We start from the raw sequence: 22723 nt of genomic DNA, 5'->3' as shown, positions 1-22723 counted from the left end.
TTTACTTTAATAGTGCTCCTTTTATTATGACAGGTATTTATCAAAAAATTAATTAAATTTCGTATGATAAGAATCAGATTTTGAAAAAAAAATCTTATTGTCCAAAGGTGTTACTGGTGTGCATGTAGACGACTGAATTATTGCAATAATTTAGGGGTTCGAAAAGTTAACAAACACCAGAAAATACAATAACAGAAAATGCACATTTGTAGCCATAAACTTAATGCAAAATAAATAAATTTAAAATGGGAGATGATCAAACACAGATTACATAATTTTTTAAAATAAATTATTATAATAACATTTCAAATGTATTTATAATAATTTAAACTTGAAAACATATTATTGAAAAAAGTTTAAATTTTAGTATGAACTTTGCTTAATTTTTTTACAGGGTGCGTAGTCAAATCTTTCAACAAAAAATAAGCACATTTAAAGTACTTTTTAAGCACTCAAAAAAGCTATTTTTAAGCACTATTTGCAAAATAGTTTTCAAAGACTTCACATGATCATGATAAAATAACTAGTTTTTGACGAAAAACTCTTTTCTTGATTATATTAGCCACAATAAAAAGATCGATATTTTTTGGTTCAATTTCAGAGGGTGGAAAATGAAGTATGAAATTGACAATATCTTGCAAAATGTTGCTCAGTTGCACATGAGAGTGCAAGAATCTCACCGAACCCAGCTCAATGGACGCACATGCGGTCTCGCAAGTATTTCATCAAACATGTAAAATGATTGGTGCTTTCATGCGCTATGGACCGACAGTATGCCGAAATGGATTGAGGTTGAATGAATTATGAAAATGTTGAATTGAACAATGAGAAAAGCATGCTTTTGCATAACACTTGGTGAAAATCGACATGGTAAAGAAAAAAATCTCATTTTGGAAAAGGGGAAATTAAGCACTTTTTAAAAACACCCAATGAAAAAGCACTTTCAAGGGCTTTTAAAAAATGAAAATCGAAAATAAGCACCTTTAAGCACTTATTAAAAACACTACGCACCATGTTTAAGAACAATAAAATAAAGAGAAAAAAAATACCATTAAGTTAAACAATTATGTTTTTTCAACTATTAGTACAATAAAATAAGTTCAAAACCAATAAGATAAACTATCATGTTTTTATGACTACCAGAATAATAAAATAAATAACATACCATTAAGATATACAATCATGTGTAAAAAGGCTACTGAAATTGGTAAATTTTCATCTAATATCACTTGAGCAATATCTATCACAGCTAGGAGTATTCGGCTGGACTCAGAAATTATCTAAAAGTGGTATGCAATATTTGAGTACTTAAAGTTTACAACTAACAGAAAATTCAGAGCATTTCAGAACCCTATTTTTATTGAATTAGAGAACATTTTTATTTTTTAGAAAGGCAGCTTATTTTTACAAAAAGGGCGCACTTATTGCAATCAAAGGGCAAGCAGGGCAGGTCGCCCTTCAAAAAACACTGTTTTTTTTTTTTTTGTAACTGGAAATTAGACGTCCGAATTATATTCAACTGAGAAATTTGCAGTAATTTCTTATGCCGTTGTTTTTTACCTAACAAAAACAATGTATCTGACCATATAGATCAAATCAAATACGTCTTTTTGAAAGTGATTCTTTCTCATTTTAAGTAGTAAACTTACAAGGGAAGGCCACAAATTAGGATTATAACTTTGGAATGAAACTTGGGGCAAGTAGTACCTACACATTAAAATAGTTATTTATTACTTAAAAAAAAAAACTAAATGAAAAAAAATATTAAGAATTAATTTATAAAATTACATATAAAATAAATGTGCAATTCCATGCATTTATACAAATAAATATCAAATCCAATTTAAAAACAATTAATAATATTTCACTTTATATTTCAATTAAAACGAACAACATATTTCAAGAAGTGTAAAGAAGAGAAGTTACCTTCGTTTGTTTAAAACTATCATTCTTATGAATGAACATGATTTCACAATGTTTGATAATCATCAATTTAAGCTGTTCACACATTTCATCTATCTTATCAGTGCTAAGACATTTGACAACATCTTTAAAGGAAAACTTATCTTTCTTTGATCTCTAAAGAAGAAAAAGAAAATCATTAACTAACTAAACAAACATCTATTATTATTAATTAATTAATAAAAATTCTTTTTGTAAATTATTATCATGATTTCTAGACAATGTTCGTGTACATATAAGTATTAAAAGCAAATATTGAGAATAAGAAAAAAAATATGTCACATACATTTAATTTTGCATTTTCTTTCATTATATCTTCCTTGCATAGAAAGAATTTTTTTAGAAATGTTGTTAAAGTACATTTAAAAAAAAAACTAAGAATAAGAGAAGTTAAGATAATTTATTGAAGACTATTTCAAAATCTATAACGCAATTAAAATTTTTAAAACATATCAAAAGGCTACAACATTAAAAATTACAGATTACCCATCAATGTGAGATTCAGTAACGTTACATGCATCCTTATTGAAGGCAAATATATTAGAAAAATGTGTTAGAAAAATTAGAAAATATATTAGAAATATCTAGAAGAAAAGTGTGAAATATTTTTAGCTTAAAAAACTTCTGTGGACTTAATAGCTTATTATTTTTTTTCCTTTAAAAATTTTTACATTTGTCTTTTTTTATTGGTCAATTAATAACCTGACATACCAGTAATTCACTATTTCATAATCAAAAATAAAGGGTCGACCTATACACGGCGATGTACAGTAATTATAATATAACAAATAATATTGATTTTCCCGTATTACGATGTTTTTAGAAAAACTAGTTAATGGTTTCAATAATTTTGGCTACATTTTTTAAACATGTATATTACATAAATCATAATTATAGTTATAACAATAATGTAAATATTGTGCATGATTTAAATTGTAATAAAATGCCCCCAATGACAAAAGAGTACCTTGTCTCGAGTTTTGACATTTTTCAACAGGTTTATTTGACATGTCATGTCGAAAAACCTGTTTTTGCTCCATCTAGTTGGAATTTTTTTGAGAACAAAACAATTATTAATAATAATTAATCAATAATTTTATTGACTATTTGGCAATAAAATGAAAAGTTCAGCTTGTACAGATCAGAAATTATTTGAAATTTACATTGTCAACAAGCACAGAGATCAGAAAGATCTGAGTGCTCCAACTAGTTGGAAAAAGTGAATAATTTCAACTTTTAGATGCCACTTGACAGGAAAGATAAGAACATAGTACTAAACTCACATTTTGAAGTGCGAACTGAAGTAGTTTTTTTTCATCCATACTTCTGACTGCTTGAGTAAGTGCTTTTCCCATCTCATGCATTCTAAATTTCAAAAGAACATTTTAAACACAAAATAAAAAATACCCAAATGCATAATCTTAAATAAATATACCCATTATTGTTATCATGCAAATACATTCTAGAATTGGGTCCTGATTCGAATCACTGAATTGATTCAGTGCTTCATATCACCAACTTGCAACTGATTAGAATCATTTGTTTTTATCAAAATAAATTTAAAGTATAAGGAATAATTGTTTCTTAAATTTCTGTCAGTTTTGTTTCACAGTGATTGCTGTCATACAGTTTAAAATTTCTTGTAAAACCTAAGAGATTCCAACGCATTCATTATAAATGACTTAAGATTTTCCAATTAAAGAATTCAATGAATTTATATAAAAAATAAATAAAATAAAATTATTTCTTTCGTAGTTTCTAAAAATTTACCACAGTGAAAAGTCCTTACAACAATTAGCAACATATATCAGTATAATTATACAAAAGATATAATAAGTATATCTATTTAATTAAAAGAATTCATTTATGAGAAAGAATAATAATTTTTTTCTCTCGACATTAGTTAAAAAAAAATAGTGATAGTTAAGTGAACTTTTTTCCAATTTAAAATTTTTTTGAAGCATTTGATTCGAATCACGTGATTCACAATTAGTCTTTTATGAGAATTCATTTATGAGAAAGAATAAGAATTTTTTTTCTCTCGACATTAGTTAAAAAAAAATAATAGTGATAGTTAAGTAAACTTTTTTCCAATTTAAAATTTTTTTTAAGCATTTGATACGCATCATGTGATTCACAATTAAGTCGTTTAAGCCATGTTATTTGAATTAGCGATCCAAATTACTAGATTCGAAATGAGATCTGAATCGAATTATTCAAATTGGTGATTTGAATCATTGATCAGAATAACTTAATTCGAATAGCGATCTAAATCACGTGATTCGAATCAGCGATATGAATCACTTCATAAGAATCAGTTAGTCAAATAATTTGATTTGAATCACTTAATTCAAATCATTGAACCAAATGTCATAATTTGAATCACTGATCCGAATTATCAATCAGAATCACTTTTTTCGAATATTTATCCAAATCCCAAGATTCGAATCATTGATCAAAATCCTTTCAAAAGAATTAGTTATTTGAATAATTTAATAAGAATTAGTTATATGAGTAACTTAATTCGAATTATTGATCCAAATAGCGTGAATCGAATCACTGATCTGAATCGCAGGGTTTGAATCATTGATCTGAAGCACTTGATTTGAATAGTGATACAAATTGCATGCTTCGAATCAGTGATCCGAATCATATGATTCGAATCAGTGATCCGAATCACATGATACGAGCCAGTGATTTGAATCACGTCACTGATCAAAATAATCACTTGATTCGAATGATGATTGAAATCGCGTGAATCGAATAACTGATATGAATCACTTGATTCAGATATTTATCCAAATTATGATTCAAATCATTGATGCGAATCGCATGATTTGTATATCTTGATTTGAATAACTGATCTAAACTACTTGATTTGAATTGTGATCCAAATCGCATGATTCGAATCAGTAATTGGAATCACAATTCGAATGACGTGATTTAGATCGATATTCGAATCGATAGATTCATATCACTGACTCGAATTAAGTGATTCCGATTACTGATTCAAATCAAGTGGTTCATATCAGTGATTCAAATCAAGTGGTTCATATCAGTGATTCAAATCAAGTTATTCAAATCATGCAATTCTAATAAATGATTTGAATTATGTAATTTGGAACGATATTCGAATCAAGTAATTCAAATCATGCGATTTGGATCTATTGTTCAAATCAAGTTATTCAAATCACTGGTTCGAATCATGCGATTCGGATAAATAATTCGGATCAGGCTATTTGAATTACTGATTCTTACAAAGTGACTCGTATCACTGATTCGAATCATGCGATTTTGGGCCAGTATTCGAATTGAGTGATTCATATCATTGATTCAAATTAAGTGATTCAGATCAATGGCTCAAATCAAGTTACTCAAATCACTTATTCGAATTATGTGATTCAGATCAGTGATTCGAATCATGCCATTTGGATCAATGATTCCAATTAAGTGATGCAGATCGCTAATTCAAATCAAACGATTCGAATAACTGATTCTTATGAAGTGATTCACATCACTGATTCGAATCATGCCACTCGGAGACACAATTAATCATTATGATTTAAATCTATTTCGATAAAAACAACTGATTCGAATCAATAAGTGATTCAAATCACCAAAGAATTTTTATTTTTCAAAAAAAATAATAATAAAATAGTAATTGTTGTAATTTTAGTCCATTTACGTCGCACTAGAGCTGCACGATGGGCTATTGGCGACGGTCTGGGAAACACCCCTGAGGATGATCCGAAGACATGCCATCACAATTTTGATCCTCTGCAGAAGGGATGGCACCCCCGCTTCGGTAGCCCGACGACCTGCGCGCGAAGTCAAGCACAGTTTAACGAGGACCAATACCGTACACCCTCGGTCCCTACGCAGACTGATCCAAGTGGTCACCCACCCGCACACTGACCGCAGCCAGTGATGCTTATCACTGGGAACCAAGTCTTAACGATCATTCCACTGCGGGACAATAAAATGGTATGCAGAGATTTAAATCCTCCGCTTTTTCGCTTCTTTATGATTTTTATCTGACTTCCGATTTTTGTTCGCTTTTAATCCTAGTTCCACTATAATCTGAAGAGAAAAAAAATTGAAATCACGTAAGCGAAATTCGGCATGTCACTGCAGTGCGAAAAAAATTGCGTTTTTTTTTTTTTTCCTTTCTCCCCTCACATCTCGCATAGAAGGATTATTACGGCTTCAAATCACGCACTCAATTTCAGAGTGAGCAAAAACTTGACATTTTGAAAAAAATTGCGGATTCGAAATGAGATTGTCACGACTAAAGCGGGTTATTAAATTAGTATTCAAAAACATGATTACGAAATCGAGGATTATTATAATAAACTAAATATTATATTAAAAATGAAGTCAAAATTTTAAAAACTATGTGGAAATTCCAAACAGTTGAAAATGCTATCGACAAAATTAGGTGGAGAATAAAATCGTCACAAATCGAAAAGTAATTCTACAAATGCATGAGTAGAAATTTCTGGGGTCTGTTCAGACATTTTGTGAAAAGTCCGGTTTTTGTGAAAAAATTACTCACATTCTTTCAATCAGGGTCCTGTTTTTATGAACTTGTACAAATAGGGTCCGGTTATTGCAAAAAAAAATTTCAAGGAGTTTTTAAATTGTAAATAATGCAAGATTATGCTCAGCACTGTAAAGTTTTAATTAAAAAAATTAAAATTTCAAAAATAAACAGCAATTACTGCTTCTAAATTAGAGATGCAACATACAAATATTTGCCTATACACTGCTGAACGCAGAATATTCATTTCCGACGAATAATGGAAGAATCGTCTGCCGATGACAAAACTTAATTCGTTTACATCCATCTTTCTTGTTTTCTGCCGTGGGAAGGGCTTATTCAATTAACAAAACAATAATGAAGATAAACAAATTTGTGAAGGGTCCGATTAAAAGAAAAATCATTTTGTGAAGGGTCCGTTAATGGACCCAAATTTGTTCTAAACAGACCCCTGAATTTCCCATATATGTATCATTAAAAAAATATGAAAATTGGTAGAAATAATTGACAAAATGGGGTCGTAGATCCACGTGGAATTGCGTTTGAATCGTCCATAATTGAGTACAAAATGCATAATTCGAAATTTGCCTACCAAAATAATATTGTATTAAAACATAGAAATTTTAAAAACCAAGTGAAAATCCGTTTTAATAACTACCGAAAAACAACCAGGAGGAAAAATAAAAAGAGGAAAGAAAAAATCGTGATTTTTCTATTCGCATTTGGGATTTAAAAAAAAGTCTGTAATGACTGGCTTCAGCTAGAATTTCAAATAATATAAAATAAAAAATTTAGAAATCACGAAAGTTAAAAAGATAGTTCGCTCTAGAAATGATGTTCTTTCTTTCCCTGTTTTTCTTTCAAGAACCACATGTTTTACACACACTTATTGGAGTATATCTTTTTTGAAGAGTCCTATTCGCGTGATTTCGTCGTCGATTTTTATTTTCGAGTTGCTGCACGGATTTTTACAATTTTTTAATTTATGCAAGAATTATAATTTACTATCGTTTAATTTATTTACGAATTTTAATTTGTGTAATGATTTACAAAATTCGAAAGAGGAAATAATTAGTGCATTTTTCCGCCAACAAAATGCGAGAAAGCGCCTATAATATTAGAATTAAAAAATATTACTTTAACAATTAAAATTTTTTATTCCATGCTTTCTTCTGTAAACACAAAATTTTTTGTTACTTTAAATTAGTAATTGTTATAATTAAAAGTATATCTTAAAGAAGAATATTAATGCTTGGAAAAATTGTCGCAGAAAGCCAGAAAAAATTCTGCTATAGGGATCATGGCTAATCGAGTAGATCAAGAAATAATTATTAACTGAAATGAATACAAAACAAATGAAATAAAATAAAAATATGACCACCGAAGCCGACGTCTTCAGGGGGTACCGTATCCTAGTTCCGTATCCTAGTTCCACTATAATCTGAAGAGAAAAAAAATTGAAATCACGTAAGCGAAATTCGGCATTTCACTGCAGTGCGAAAAAAATTGCGTTTTTTTTTTTTTCCTTTCTCCCCTCACATCTCGCATAGAAGGATTATTACGGCTTCAAATCACGCACTCAATTTAAGAGTGAGCAAAAACTTGACATTTTGAAAAAAATTGCGGATTCGAAATGAGATTGTCACGACTAAAGCGGGTTATTAAATTAGTATTCAAAAACATGATTACGAAATCGAGGATTATTATAATAAACTAAATATTATATTAAAAATGAAGTCAAAATTTTAAAAACTATGTGGAAATTCCAAACAGTTGAAAATGCTATCGACAAAATTAGGTGGAGAATAAAATCGTCACAAATCGAAAAGTAATTCTACAAATGCATGAGTAGAAATTTCTGGGGTCTGTTCTGACATTTTGTGAAAAGTCCGGTTTTTGTGAAAAAATTACTCACATTCTTTCAATCAGGGTCCTGTTTTTATGAACTTGTACCAATAGGGTCCGGTTATTGCAAAAAAAAATTTCAAGGAGTTTTTAAATTGTAAATAATGCAAGATTATGCTCAGCACTGTAAAGTTTTAATTAAAAAAATTAAAATTTCAAAAATAAACAGCAATTACTGCTTCTAAATTAGAGATGCAACATACAAATATTTGCCTATACACTGCTGAACGCAGAATATTCATTTCCGACGAATAATGGAAGAATCGTCTGCCGATGACAAAACTTAATTCGTTTACATCCATCTTTCTTGTTTTCTGCCGTGGGAAGGGCTTATTTAATTAACAAAACAATAATGAAGATAAACAAATTTGTGAAGGGTCCGATTAAAAGAAAAAGCATTTTGTGAAGGGTCCGTTAACGGACCCAAATTTGTTCTAAACAGACCCCTGAATTTCCCATATATGTATCATTAAAAAAATATGAAAATTGGTAGAAATAATTGACAAAATGGGGTCGCAAATCCACGTGGAATTGCGTTTGAATCGTCCATAATTGAGTGCAAAATGCATAATTCGAAATTTGCCTACCAAAATAATATTGTATTAAAACATAGAAATTTTAAAAACCAAGTGAAAATCCGTTTTAATAACTACCGAAAAACAACCAGGAGGAAAAATAAAAAGAGGAAAGAAAAAATCGTGATTTTTCTATTCTCATTTGGGATTTAAAAAAGATCTGTAATGACTGGCTTCAACAAGAATTTCAAATAATATAAAATAAAAAATTTAGAAATAAGATAGTTAAAAAGATAGTTCGCTCTAGAAATGATGTTCTTTCTTTCCCTGTTTTTCTTTCAAGAACCACATGTTTTACACACACTTATTGGAGTATATCTTTTTTGAAGAGTCCTATTCGCGTAATTTCGTCGTCGATTTTTATTTTGGAGTTGCTGCACGGATTTTACAATTTTTTAATTTATGCACGAATTATAATTTACTATCGTTTAATTTATTTACGAATTTTAATTTGTGTAATGATTTACAAAATTCGAAAGAGGAAATAATTAGTGCATTTTTCCGCCAACAAAATGCGAGAAAGCGCCTATAATATTAGAATTAAAAAATATTACTTTAACAATTAAAATTTTTTATTCCATGCTTTCTTCTGTAAACACAACATTTTTCTGTTACTTTAAATTAGTAATTGTTATAATTAAAAGTATATCTTAAAGAAGAATATTAATGCTTGGAAAGTTTGTCGCAGAAAGCCAGAAAAAATTCTGCCATAGGGATCATGGCTAATCGAGTAGATCAAGAAATAATTATTAACTGAAATGAAATAATTATTTCAGAATTTGCAATATGTTATAATTAAAATATCGAGATTTTAAAAACCATGTGGAAATCTGCAACAAAAGTTGCAAAAATCGCGCAAACCATGTTGATTTATTTGTTGTTCATAGAGTTAATGTCAATTATCGTCTTTTCGTTATTTTCTATTGAATAAGGATGTTTTGATGTTTACCTTCAAGACCTATTATCCGGAAAAATCTATTTTCCGGACGTGCCGAAGTCCGGACGATTGCGGATATGGGACTTTTCCCTATATAGATATGTTTTGCAAGAACACAATAATACCTTAATATTTTAAAATTACAATTCATATTTAATCAGGGTGCATATCCAAGTCTTTCAACAAAAAATAAGCACCTTTTAAGTACTTTTTAAGCACTCAAAAAATATTTTTAAGCGCTTTATACATTAACAAAATGCAAAATAATTTTCAAAGACTTGACATGATCATGATAAAATAACTAGTTTCTGACAAAGAATTCTTTTCTTGATTGTATTAGAAATTGTAAAATGATCAAGAGATTTTTCGATTCGATATCAGAGGGTGGAAAATGAAGTCTGAAATTGAGAATATCTCGCAAAATAAAGCTATGTGGAATTGCACAGGAGCGTGCAATTATCTCACCGAACCCAGCTCAGTTGACGCACATGCGGACTCGCAAGCATTTCATCAGACATGCAAAATGATTGGCGCTTTCATACGCTATGGACAGACAGTAAGCCAAAATGGATTGTGGTTGAATGAATTGTGAACAAAATGAATAGAACAATGTGAAAAGCATTCTTTTGCATAATATGCTGGGTTTGAAAAAACCCGGGGGAAATTGGGTTTTTTCATTTAGTGCTCATGAACTTGAAGTTTTACTGTGTAAATATTTTTTTTATTAAGAACTGTGGTATAAGCTTAAAAATATAAATAAATCCAAAAAGTTGTTTTAATTTTGTCATATGTATTTTATATTAAGTTTAAATAACGCATTAATATTAATACATATTTGAATCTTCTTTATTGCCAAGTACATAACCTTTCAGAGTTTTTAACTCAAGCATTATAAAATATAAATGCAGCAATATAAAAAGAAAAGGTTTATTAATCTTTTTATTTTCACACACATTTATTTACTATATTTATTAAACGTATATATATATATATATATATATATATATATATATATATATATATATATATATATATATATATATATATATATATATATATATATATATATATATATATATATATATATATATATATTAATTACAAAATTATAATCTGTAAATATTTATAATTAGTAAAAACTAAAATTTCATCTGACTTTTGACTTTAATAAAAACTGAAATAAATATTTAATGGTCTTCCATGTTTATAATATGAATAATAGAAAGTGAAATTAAAATTACACATATAATTATAAAGAGAAGAGTATCAGTTACTTGTCCCATTTTTTTCAAATAATTAACCCTAGGAAAATGGTTTCATTTTTAGATAAATAATTTTAAAAAGTTCTCTAATAAACAGTTTTAGCTCATTTTTTTAAAGCCAGAAAATAAAACTGTTTAAATTTGTCAATGTATCACTTAGTAAAAAAAATATTTTTAAAATTTTTTTAAACTAATGAATTAATAATAACCTGCTTATTAATGTATAAAGCATGCAACTATATTTGAAAAATTGATATTTTCAGACTATATTATTTAAATTTCTCTCTATAAAACCCACTTAAAGTTTTCAATTGTACTATAAAATTATAGATTCGAGTTTCTTTTACTTTACAAATATTAAAAAACTTAATCATATAAATCTTGCTACTCCATTAGACAAATTTATGCTGCACAATAAATTAGACAAAAGTAAATGTGCATCACTAAGTTTTAATAAAAAAAAATAAAAAAAAAATTTGTTGAAAAAACCCACTTATCCTTCCAAGTGGATTTATTCAAAGTAGGCCCACTTGGCGTATTATCAGGGGATAATATGTGGCAAAAATCGACAGGGTAAAAAAAAAAGTCACACTTTCGAAAAGGGAAAATAAAGCACTTTTGAAAAACGCCCAATGAAAAAAGCAAATTTAAGGGCTTTTAAAAAACGAAAATAAGCACCTTTAAGCACTTTCTAAAAACGCTAAGCACCATGTTAGTTAACAATCTACACAAATTCAAGAGTAGCAATTGAAAATAATTTTTAAAAATACTGAATTTTGAAAAATTTATTAAAATTTTCTTTGTCCAAAAAGAAATAGTGCCATTCTTATCGCTTTTACAAACATTTTTTGTCATTTGCACTTTTCCCTCTCCTAATATAATAATTTCTTAATCCATCTCTTCATGTAATATTTTTAGAGAAATAGGTGGAATATATTGTTATGAAAATGTTATTTGAAATTATTTTCACCAATTCAGTTAAGAAAAATTATTAGCAATAGCACTATCAATAATTTTGCAAGACATTCTGAAATACAAATCCTAAGAACCCAAGATTTCCAAATTTCATGATTTTTTTATATATTATTATTAAGAGCGGGTACCAATTAAAAATAACATAAATTATTTATAACTTTTTAAATTTTCAAAAAATTTTATGAAATTAAAAAAAACTGCACTTTAAATAATGTTTCAAAAACTTTTTTTTTTACGAAATAAGTTAGGTTTTATTCTGCCTACATAACATTGGTTTTAATCTGCTGTCATACTGTCCATTTTTTGTGCTGAAGAGTTACACATCCCGGTGGAAGCATCAAAACTCTTTTTTGGGTCCCCTCTTTAACCTCTAATATTAACTCTATTATTCTGAAATACAAATCCTAAGAACCCAAGATTTCCAAATTTCATGATTTTTTTATATATTATTATTAAGAGCGGGTACCAATTAAAAATAACATAAATTATTTATAACTTTTTAAATTTTCAAAAAATTTTATGAAATTAAAAAAAACTGCACTTTAAATAATGTTTCAAAAACTTTTTTTTTTACGAAATAAGTTAGGTTTTATTCTGCCTACATAACATTGGTTTTAATCTGCTGTCATACTGTCCATTTTTTGTGCTGAAGAGTTACACATCCCGGTGGAAGCATCAAAACTCTTTTTTGGGTCCCCTCTTTAACCTCTAATATTAACTCTACAGCACAATAAAGATTTCCGTATTGCTATTCCTCGAGGCAGAATTTTTTTTGGCTTTCTGCGACAAAACTCTCTAGCACTAATACCTTTCTGCAAGATACTTTGAATAATAACAAACATATAGGTTACTAATTTAAAATAACAAAAGTGCTGTGCTTATAAAAAAAAATTATATAATTTTCTTTAATTGAACATGTAATATTTTTTTATTCTAATATCATAGGCAGAGCTCATTCTAGACAGGGTAAACAGGGCGCAGCACCCTGCTGCCCTTTCAGTCAAAAGAATCCACCCTGTTGCCCCTGAAGTAAATTAGTGCCCTGATGTAATAACACTCCATACCCTTTTTGCCATTTCTGTCCTTAACCCTTCTTTATTTTTTCCCCAAAGTCTACAATGGATTTCTTAAACTTTTGTTGTTCTTAACTCTTTTTATTTAGTTTGTCATTGCTGTCAATACACAGATTTATATGGGAAAGGAAAAATAGCCATCACACCCCCTTGTTGCACTTGTCTTTAAAAGTTTGCAGTTACTTCCACTATCATTAAATCATAACTACAGACGCTCAAAAACATACATTTATTATTTTATTAATATATGCATGCATTTTAAATAAATTAAGCCAATTAGCTCATTAACTCGATATATATGTTAATTTATTAATAAAAATTAGTAATTAATATGATTGCTTTGCTACTTTCAGTAAAGTTTAAAAAAAAAATTATTTTTCTAATTAACAATGTTATTTAATAGAACATGTAAAGCCCATAAAAAGAAATTATTGTCTTTTTAGAATAATAATGCCCTTTTTTTAAACTTTTGCACTCTGTCCTTTTTTCTGCCTAGAATGAGCTCTGTCATAGGATATTCTCTCATTTTGTTGAGGGCACAAATTATTTCCTTCTTTGCATTTTGTAAATAATCATTACATTAAAAAAAAAAAATTAAAAATCGTGAAATCTGCAGTAGTAATCGCCCAAAAGAAGATCGACAATGAAATCACACGAATCAAACTTCCTGAAATGGAGTTATTCAAATGTGACATGTAAATTTATGCAGAAAAGAAAACTTTTCAAAAGAGTTCTCCAAGAACTCCATAAAGTTCAGCGACAATGTCACCGTATAGTGATTCTGGCACGGCTTTTCTCTATCACTAATATCTTTCTACAAGATACTTTCAATGATAACAAAGATGCATGTTACTAATTTAAGGTAACAAAAACGCTGTGTTTACAAAACATAGAAAAACAATGTAATTTTTTTCAATTGAATATGGAATATTTTTTTTATTCTAATATTATGGACAATATTATCGCATTTTGTTGGGGGAGGGCAACGCACTTTACGAAATAATATAAATTTCATGATAACTGTTGCTTAATTTACTATTTATTTTGCACGTAAGAAATTAATAGGATTTTTATAGTCATCAAAATACAAAAACTGCAATATTCTCCAGTTATGATAGAGATGAAATAAACTTGAAATGTTATGTATTATGTTTACTCATAACTTTGCACAGTAATAGGCATTTAATTCATCAAAGATAGTTGAAATTTTTTTTTAACTAACATAAGAGAATTCTGAATAAAAATAAACTAAACATTTCAGAACATAAAAAAGTTTTTAACTGATTTCCATTAATGAGGCTTGATTCATCATTATTATTAGCAATACTTATTTATAGATTCAAGCAAGCAATAATACTAGAAAATCCAGTGTAGAGTTGCCAGCTATGCAGTAGAATTATGATTTTTGAAATTTTCATGCCTTGAAAAACCATGCATCAATAGATGACTCTTTAATAATTTTCCAGGAATTTTTACCTCAGCAATAGTTTAGGGTGATCATGCATATACTTTTAATTAAATTATACTAGTGACTCTTTAAAAAAAAAAATTATTTTGTTGTGTGTTTTGAAAACATTAATTTGTCTATACTAAGAGTATTCGAATTTAAAACTGTTATTGAAAACAGTGTCAGTTTTATTGTAACTAATGAATAATTCATGAAGTTTGAAAAAAAATGAATAACTCAACTTAAATGATATTAATCAGAAGAAAAATTTTAAAGGATTGCGTTTCTAGATTAGTGCACGGATCACATTTACATTCTAGAATATTCTGCTATTATCAGTGAGGAAAAGAAGAAAGAACAGAATTTTGATTTGTCTGACACTGCCCAGAAGATACCAATATTTAGCTATCATTTTTATTCGGACACTAGAAGGGGATAAACATTGTATGTTAAAATGCAATTTTTTTTAATAAGTTTTTAACTATTCTTAGCAACCATTAAACTTTAATGTATGAAAATACTTAATTCAGCAGGATAATAGAAATTATATGTATGCACAGTATCAACTCTAAAGTAACTCACAAGTAACTATTTCTATAAACACAATTTTACAAAAAAAAATAATAATAATCCTAACTAAAAGATATTCCGTTAAGGCAGAAATCTTATTACTATAACGGAATCTTATTGAAATAGATTATCTCAGTGAGCTAAATATCAAAAATATTAAATAAAATTACGTACATACTTCATTTACGAAACAGAATTACTATACATGAATACACGGTAAAATGCAAAATGATCAAATGGAGTTAAAATTCATAAGTATTAATCGAAGTAAATATGTTTTAATTTCATTGAACTATTTTAAATCACTTTTAAATCTCATTTCTAAAAAGATATACACACGAGCCAACATGCAGAACTTAGGTTAACCAGAACTTACTCGGTGCATGCCAGTCAACGGAGTCAGTATAAACAAAAACAAGTTCAACAAAAACAGTTCCAGTTTCAGTTTACGATTACGATATGCATGCTTGACCGTGTCTGTTAAGTAATGGATCTAGTTCAGCCTTGGCAGCGCAAAGCTAAAGATAGATATCTAAGGGCATAAGGGGTCCTGAGCTAAGCACAGATAGCGCGAAAGTTAGGCATTGGTGTAATTTCGGCATTATTGTCGACATTGGATTTAAAGGCAAAATTTCTACAATATGCAGCAATTGATGATTTTTCGAATTCTAGTATATCTATGATGTTCTTTAAATCTAAATATTAAAATGCGTCTACTTTGTGGATCAATAATTCAAATAAAATTATTCAGATCAGTGATTCGAATCAAGTGATTCAAATCATGTGGTTTGGATCACTTTTCGAATCAAGTGATTCATATCAGTGATTCGAATCCTGCCATTTGGATCAATGATTCGAATTAACTGATTCAAATCACTAATTGAAAATCGAATAACTAATTCTTATTAGGTGATTCCCATCACTGATTCGGATCACTATTCGAATGAAGTGAATCTGATCAATGATTCAAATCACTGATTCGTGAAGGAATGTGGTAAATACCCCAGCTATAATCAAAACTAATAGAATCCTTAAGAAACTTTAATTTTGTTAACAAGCCTATATGTTTATCAGATATTGCGGAAAAGCTTTTTAATTTTCTCCATTTCTAATTGAATTTTTAAAACTACGGTTGCAAAAACTTTAGTACTCTTTAATTGAAACTGAAGATATTATCTCCCCTGTCGAGTCCTGCATTCAGCAAACCCAAAAAAACAAAAATTCATTAATTTAATATTTTTCTCATTAAAGTTCAAATTCATTTAAAAATTTTAATTAATTTTTTTAGAATTATTCTTTTAAAACTGAGGTTGCAAAAGTTTGACTACTCTTTAATTGAAATTGAAGATATTATCTCCATTGTGGATTCCTATATTCAGCAAACTGAAATATATTAAAATTCATTCAATCTTTTTCATATAATATTACCCTTAGAGATAAACTATAGTGGAAGATTAATTATTGAGACTTATTGTGGTGAGAGGCTAGTAGTTTTAAACTTTGTTATAAATATGTACAAAAATGTGTCGGAATAGCGGATTTATTGTAATATGAGGTACATGTTATATCGAGCTCTTCTGTATGTTTTCATGCGATATCATAATTTATCTATCGCCTGCAGTGTATAATTAGCTTAATTTAAAGTTTGCTTCTTGAATAATTAAGATAGCATCGAAGTGTGTAAAAATTTCTTCTTTAGATCAAAAAATATTCGGAATATTCTGTTTTTAATTTTGTTTGAAAAATATATTGTTCGAAACTTTACTGGTCTCATATCGTAGAAAGCCTTAGTTTCTGCGATGAAGAGCCCTTAGTATCTGTTGTAAAAGTCTTCAATTTACGTATGTGGCTACTAATATTTAGTAATTTTTTTTAATTTAGAAAATACCACTGCAAAAATGGAAATTACTTTTGTAGACAATGCAAGAGTTATGTCATAGTCAATAGATATGTTTCATCTAAACCGAGAGAAATTCACTACGAGTTGGGTTTGCGACGAATTGTCGCAACACATGAAATGTATAATAACTATAATGTTATCAATAGATAGAGAAATATCAGAGCACATTGTAAATTCTCTAATTATTTCATTTCTCTGACCAAATTTCAAAATTATAGGTTAATATTTAGGGGAGGCATGCCGCAAATTATCTAACAGTATATGAGCAACAATTTTTTCACTTTAACTTTTTCACTATATAGCGCACTTGGGAAAAAAAATTACAATATATCTTATTTTAATTTCCCACGCTTTTTCAGCACAGCCATATTGTGCCACATTCTAAGGCCCATAATTTGTCTATGATTACTTCATTTGGTAAAACGCACGGTAGAGTATATTTTAATAAGAGATATAACCAATTTTATACATTATAAGTTTATATTAAGGGGAGATATGGGGCCATTTATATATACAATGAAAACTGCGACAATATAGACCTTTTAACGCTATTTATTATACGCATTTAGAAAAATATACTTCCATACTTGAAAATTATGCCACATTGTGGCCCACCTGAAATGTTTCTATAATTATTTCCTCTCATATGGAGATATAGTACAGGGATGGCGAACCTTTATACACCAACGTGCCATTTTCTCTAAAAAATTGCTTAATGAGGTCCTAGACGTGCCGTCAAATAATTTTGACATTGTGATTATTGGGAAAATAATAATACTAAATATACTATTAACTCAAAACTCTTTATTTATAGTGAGAAAAAATACATTTTGAAATATGTCAGTTATATGCGTAATTCAACTTTCAAGTAACATTAGTGTGACTTCTGTAGTTGCAGATTAGATGACCAATAACTTATATTAGGTTGTAAGATGTTCGTTTAAGCAGGACTGTTAATTTTTTTTGCTAGTTATTTATTGTTAGCTTGTTTTTTATGGTTATTAATTGCTTTTTTAGCATTATTTTGTAATTTTTTTATTAATATTGTTTATTATTTTGTTTATTTTTTGTGAATTTTAATTTAATTGTTACATATGCTTCATAGTTAAACAATAATTGTGATCGGTGGAGTGCCCAAAATATTGTGTAGAGTGCCATATATGGCACGCGTGCCATTGGTTCGCCATCCCTGATATAGTATATTTTAATATAATATCTGACCGAGTTTGAAAATTATAGGTAAATATGCAGGGAAGATATGGGGCCATTTATATATTCAGTAGTGATCAACAATTTCCGACTTTTACCAACTGTTATACGCACTTAGATATATAATATATGCATACTTACATATTATGCGGTCACCTAATTTTTCTATATTTGTTTTCTTTGGTAAATTACAATATAATATGTGACCGAGTTTAAGTTATCGGGTCTTTAAATATATTATAGGTTAATATATATATAAAAGACATACAGAGCCATTTATATATTCAGTAAAGCGAGCAACAATTTCAGACTTTTAACACTATTATACGCACTTTGAAATATATACATACTTACATACATATTGGGCCACATTGAGGGCCCTATAATAATTTTCTTTCGTATGTTATGTAATAATATAATAATGACCGAGTTTTAATTTGATTTTTGAACGCAATCCAGACCACAATGGAACTCCTAGATCAACTAAGAGAAATTTGCCTTCGTGGCGCACTTTTTCATGGAACTAACCCGTATTCGCGTTACCTGGAGAGGAAGACCACGAGTACCTTCCACGGTTAGCCTGGAGGACTCTAACCCCGTCTACCACCGAGGATATTTCGCGTCAGTACTGTGGTCGGTGCAAGCCGGATGCGGAATTCGTATCGACGAACCATGGCTGAGATTCGAACCCAGTTCACTACATTGGAAGGTGAACGTTCTATTCCCTGAGCCATCTCGGCTCATCGCGATAATAAGTTAATGTCGAGCAAAATCAATAATAATCGATAAGTTAATCGAGCAAAAATTTCTGCCTTTTAACGCTATAATACGAGTTTAGAAATATATAATTACTTAATACATATTATGTCATTTATAATCATTACTTTTTTGGTATGGCATATTATATAATATCTGATCGAGTTTTAAAATTATAGGTTAATACTCTGGAAAATAAGTACAAAATTATTTTTTAAAAAAAAAGAAAAAAACTTTTTCCAACTATAGATTTAGTTCATGACCACATTATTTTCAAAATATAGATATAAATTAGAACATTTCATGTAACAATTAAAATCTAGTTTTGAGATCAGTGCAATGGTTTCAGAGGAATAGAGCTACACTGGAAAATAAGAACAAAATTGTTTTTATATGAAAAAGCTTTTCTAACTATGGACTTAGGTCATGATCGCATTATTTTCAAAAAATAGATATAAATTAGAGAATATCATGTAACAGCTAAAATCTAATTTCAGTAGAGTATGGTTTCAGAGGAATAGAGCTACACTGAAAACAAAATTTTTTTCATTTAAAAAAAAGCTTTTCCCAGCTATGGACTTAGGTCAGGCCACATTTTTTTCAAAACATAAACCAAATAGCGAACTACAAGTAATGATTAATTTAGAATGTAAAATAGGGGTGTACAACCTTTTCGAGTGAAGGGCCACATGCACAGAAGAATGACCAATGAAGGGCCGCATGACAAAGTATTCATTCAGACATATTGACAGCGATTTTTATATAAGCATCATTGTTCTAGGCACTAAATTCTTTTTTTCTTTCAGTTCACCTTGTAATATCTTTGCATAAAATTAAATACTTTTACATGTTTAAAATTAGAAACTGCAAAACTGATTATTTAGGAAAAAAACAGAATCAGAAACGATTTGCTAGAAAAAAATTAGATAAATTGAAATAAACTTCAGGAAAATTCATGGTTCTTTTTTTATCATATTACAGTCCATTTAAACATAAATTTTAACATTAAAAAAAATTGTTCATAGAATCAAATTTGAGAAAAATAAATATTCTAGTAATTAAAATAAATGCAAGTTAAAAACTTTGATTCAAAGAAAATTTATAGGGTTAAAAATTATTAGAATTAAAAATTATTAAAAAAAAAAGCGATTGAAGAACTACATTGAGATTGGGTGCGTTAAAAACTATTTATATATATAATTTCAAACTTCCGAATTTTTTTAATTTAAAAAAAAAAAAAAAAACTTTTTTTTGTGGATTTTGTTTAGATTGCTGTCTTGGGCAGCACATCGAGGGTCGGCGGGCCCTATGTGGCTCGAGGGCCGCAGATTGGGCATCCCTAATGTAAAAACTTATTTGTAAAAACTTTCGGATTGTTCATTGGTCGCCAGTTTTGATCGACTTATAGATAACACCCCAAAAGAAAATAAACAGCAGAGGTTCTCTTCAATAAAAATGATTGGTTTCAGTAGAAAACTTGCTGAAGAAAAAAATTCTTAATACTTCTCTATATGGAGAATATTTTAAAGGCTATTAAAAATTCTGATTAAAAATTTTGTTAAAAGAAGACATTTACTGCAGGAAGACTTCGTTGTAAAATCTTAGAATATTTATCGATTATTATGAATCTTAGAACATTTGTTAGTGTATTTAATTTCTTAAAACATATTTAATGTCTAAAAAGAGCATGATATATAGACATTGTGGAAGTTTCTTGTTGATGGAATCAAAATTATAGTAAGTCCATTTCTGTACCCTTATTTAATAGACTCTCGCTTTAATTATACTTTGTACACAGATTTTATTCCTCAGTTTGATAATAAAAATACAGATGAAAGGAAAAAAAAAGTACTTGGCTATGAATCAAAATATATTAATTAAGGGGACTGAAACATTAGAAGCCTGTAAAAAAAAAGATGGGATTTTTCAATGGATCTCACAACGATTGGGATTAACTTAACACATTTTTATCTTATTGTACATATTTTATTCTTTATTTTACAATGTTACAAATATAAAAAATTAGCACTTACATAATACAATATGTTTATAACTTTTTAAAATTATTGCTGAATTCATAAGACGAAAAAAAAAAAAAAATCCAAACCCGATTCGGTTTTGAATTTTTTTTAAAACTACATTAATATAGTATTCGTTGCATGTAGGATTTTTGAACATTTTGTTTTCACAAAATGGCAGTGTTTTGAAAAAAAAGAAAAAAAAAAGACATAAAATAAGTTACGTTTTCATGGATCACTCAAAACCAAATAATAATAATAATAAAAAATAATAAAAATCCCTACGCGAAACAAAAACTATATTTATTGTGAACATTATGTCAGAATTTTAGGTAAATCAGTAGAAAATTGTACAAGTTGGAGAAAAAATATTTCGGGTAAATTGCATTTAAAATTCTGTGATCAATGATTCATATAAATATAAAAATTTTTTGTAATTAACTATAATCCATAAGATACTTCCTCTCCATCATAAGCGTGCTATTAATAATTAAAAAATATTTATACATAAAATACTTATAAGATATCAACACATCTGTCCCACACCGGATATTAATTTGCTACCAAAAAAGGAAAGAAACTAATAAACAGGTGATGTTACTGCAAGGATGCCCAGTCTTTTGCATTTAACTTTCCAATTTTTTCAGAAGAGTTGAACTGTATCATATAACTTGAACATTATACAAATAAAAATACGTGACTGATTTTCTTTATTAACTATATTTTTATTGTAATATAACTAGCTGATTATTTCCAGTCGCAAGTTAGTTTGAGGTGTGGTGTTAGTCTTTATTTTAATGATTTGTAATACTATTATTCAGAAGTTTAGCTGACCACTTAACCGGAACATCTGCTCTTGAACCCCAGAGCCTAAGGTCAAGAAAACTGAGATAGGCACAGTAGGCCCTGGCCATCAATGGGCTGTCGCGCCACTGAGTTTAATTGTACTATCATTCACAATGAGTTTTTTAAAAATACTTTTATCCTTTGTATTGACACAGCTCAGAATGTGATTGAGCAGATAACTACAAATTTTTTTATAGTTGAAAATTTCTTTTTATGCATAGCCCTTTTATTTATTTTATTCTATTAAGTCCGTTTTTTTTTTTTAAATGAAGTTTGATTTGGTGAGCTCATTTTTCAGTTTCAATGACACCTTACATTTTATGTACAAAATAAAAAGGAAAATAAATAAATAGCATTCTTTTTAAATGAATGAAAGAAATACATAGATTTCAAATTATATATGTTACTTATAAATACAAAAAGTTATAGCATTATAATAACACCATCTATAACTTTTTCAGGCTAAGTATAAAACATGAATAAATAAGTAAAAAAATAATAAAATAGCTAATCTTATACATAAAACTTTTAAAATAACATATGATACAGAATAAGTACATAAAATTTATGAATTTGAGGTAAAAAATATTACAAGAAAAAATTTTCCCTTGTAGAGACAACAATAAAATATTAAGATGCAAACAAGTTGAACATATTTTCAATACTTTTTTATTAAAATATAACATACTTCAAATTATTTACAATTTTTTTGTTACTCAGTAGAAAATCTCAATAAATTATGGTTTAT

The 22723-nt window shown here is 28.4% G+C and overlaps 1 protein-coding gene across 6 annotated transcripts in view; it reads right to left on the bottom strand.

The window, feature by feature from the left end:
- Positions 1–15740, bottom strand: part of LOC107450369 (condensin-2 complex subunit G2) — a 71301-nt gene extending 55561 nt beyond the window's left edge. For 2 of the 6 annotated variants that reach the window (XM_016066136.5, XM_071179383.2), the window contains exons 1-4: positions 15623–15740; positions 3246–3327; positions 1927–2079; positions 1166–1280 (exon numbers count right to left, since the gene is read on the bottom strand). In XM_016066136.5, the coding sequence (XP_015921622.3) occupies positions 1166–1280; positions 1927–2079; positions 3246–3326 (349 nt within the window). In that variant the 5' untranslated portion in view covers position 3327; positions 15623–15740. Of the gene's footprint in view, positions 1–1165; positions 1281–1926; positions 2080–3245; positions 3328–15420 lie in introns of all 6 variants that reach the window. The other 4 variants (XM_071179384.2, XM_016066135.5, XM_016066137.5 and 1 more) reach the window with 4 other exon arrangements.
- Between the last annotated feature and the right edge of the window lie 6983 nt (positions 15741–22723).

This window comes from Parasteatoda tepidariorum, chromosome 1, assembly GCF_982258835.1.
Source record: "Parasteatoda tepidariorum strain Cologne lab strain chromosome 1, Ptep-v5.0, whole genome shotgun sequence".
Lineage (NCBI taxonomy): Eukaryota > Metazoa > Arthropoda > Arachnida > Araneae > Theridiidae > Parasteatoda > Parasteatoda tepidariorum.
This window is presented reverse-complemented; position numbering and strand designations above follow the sequence as displayed.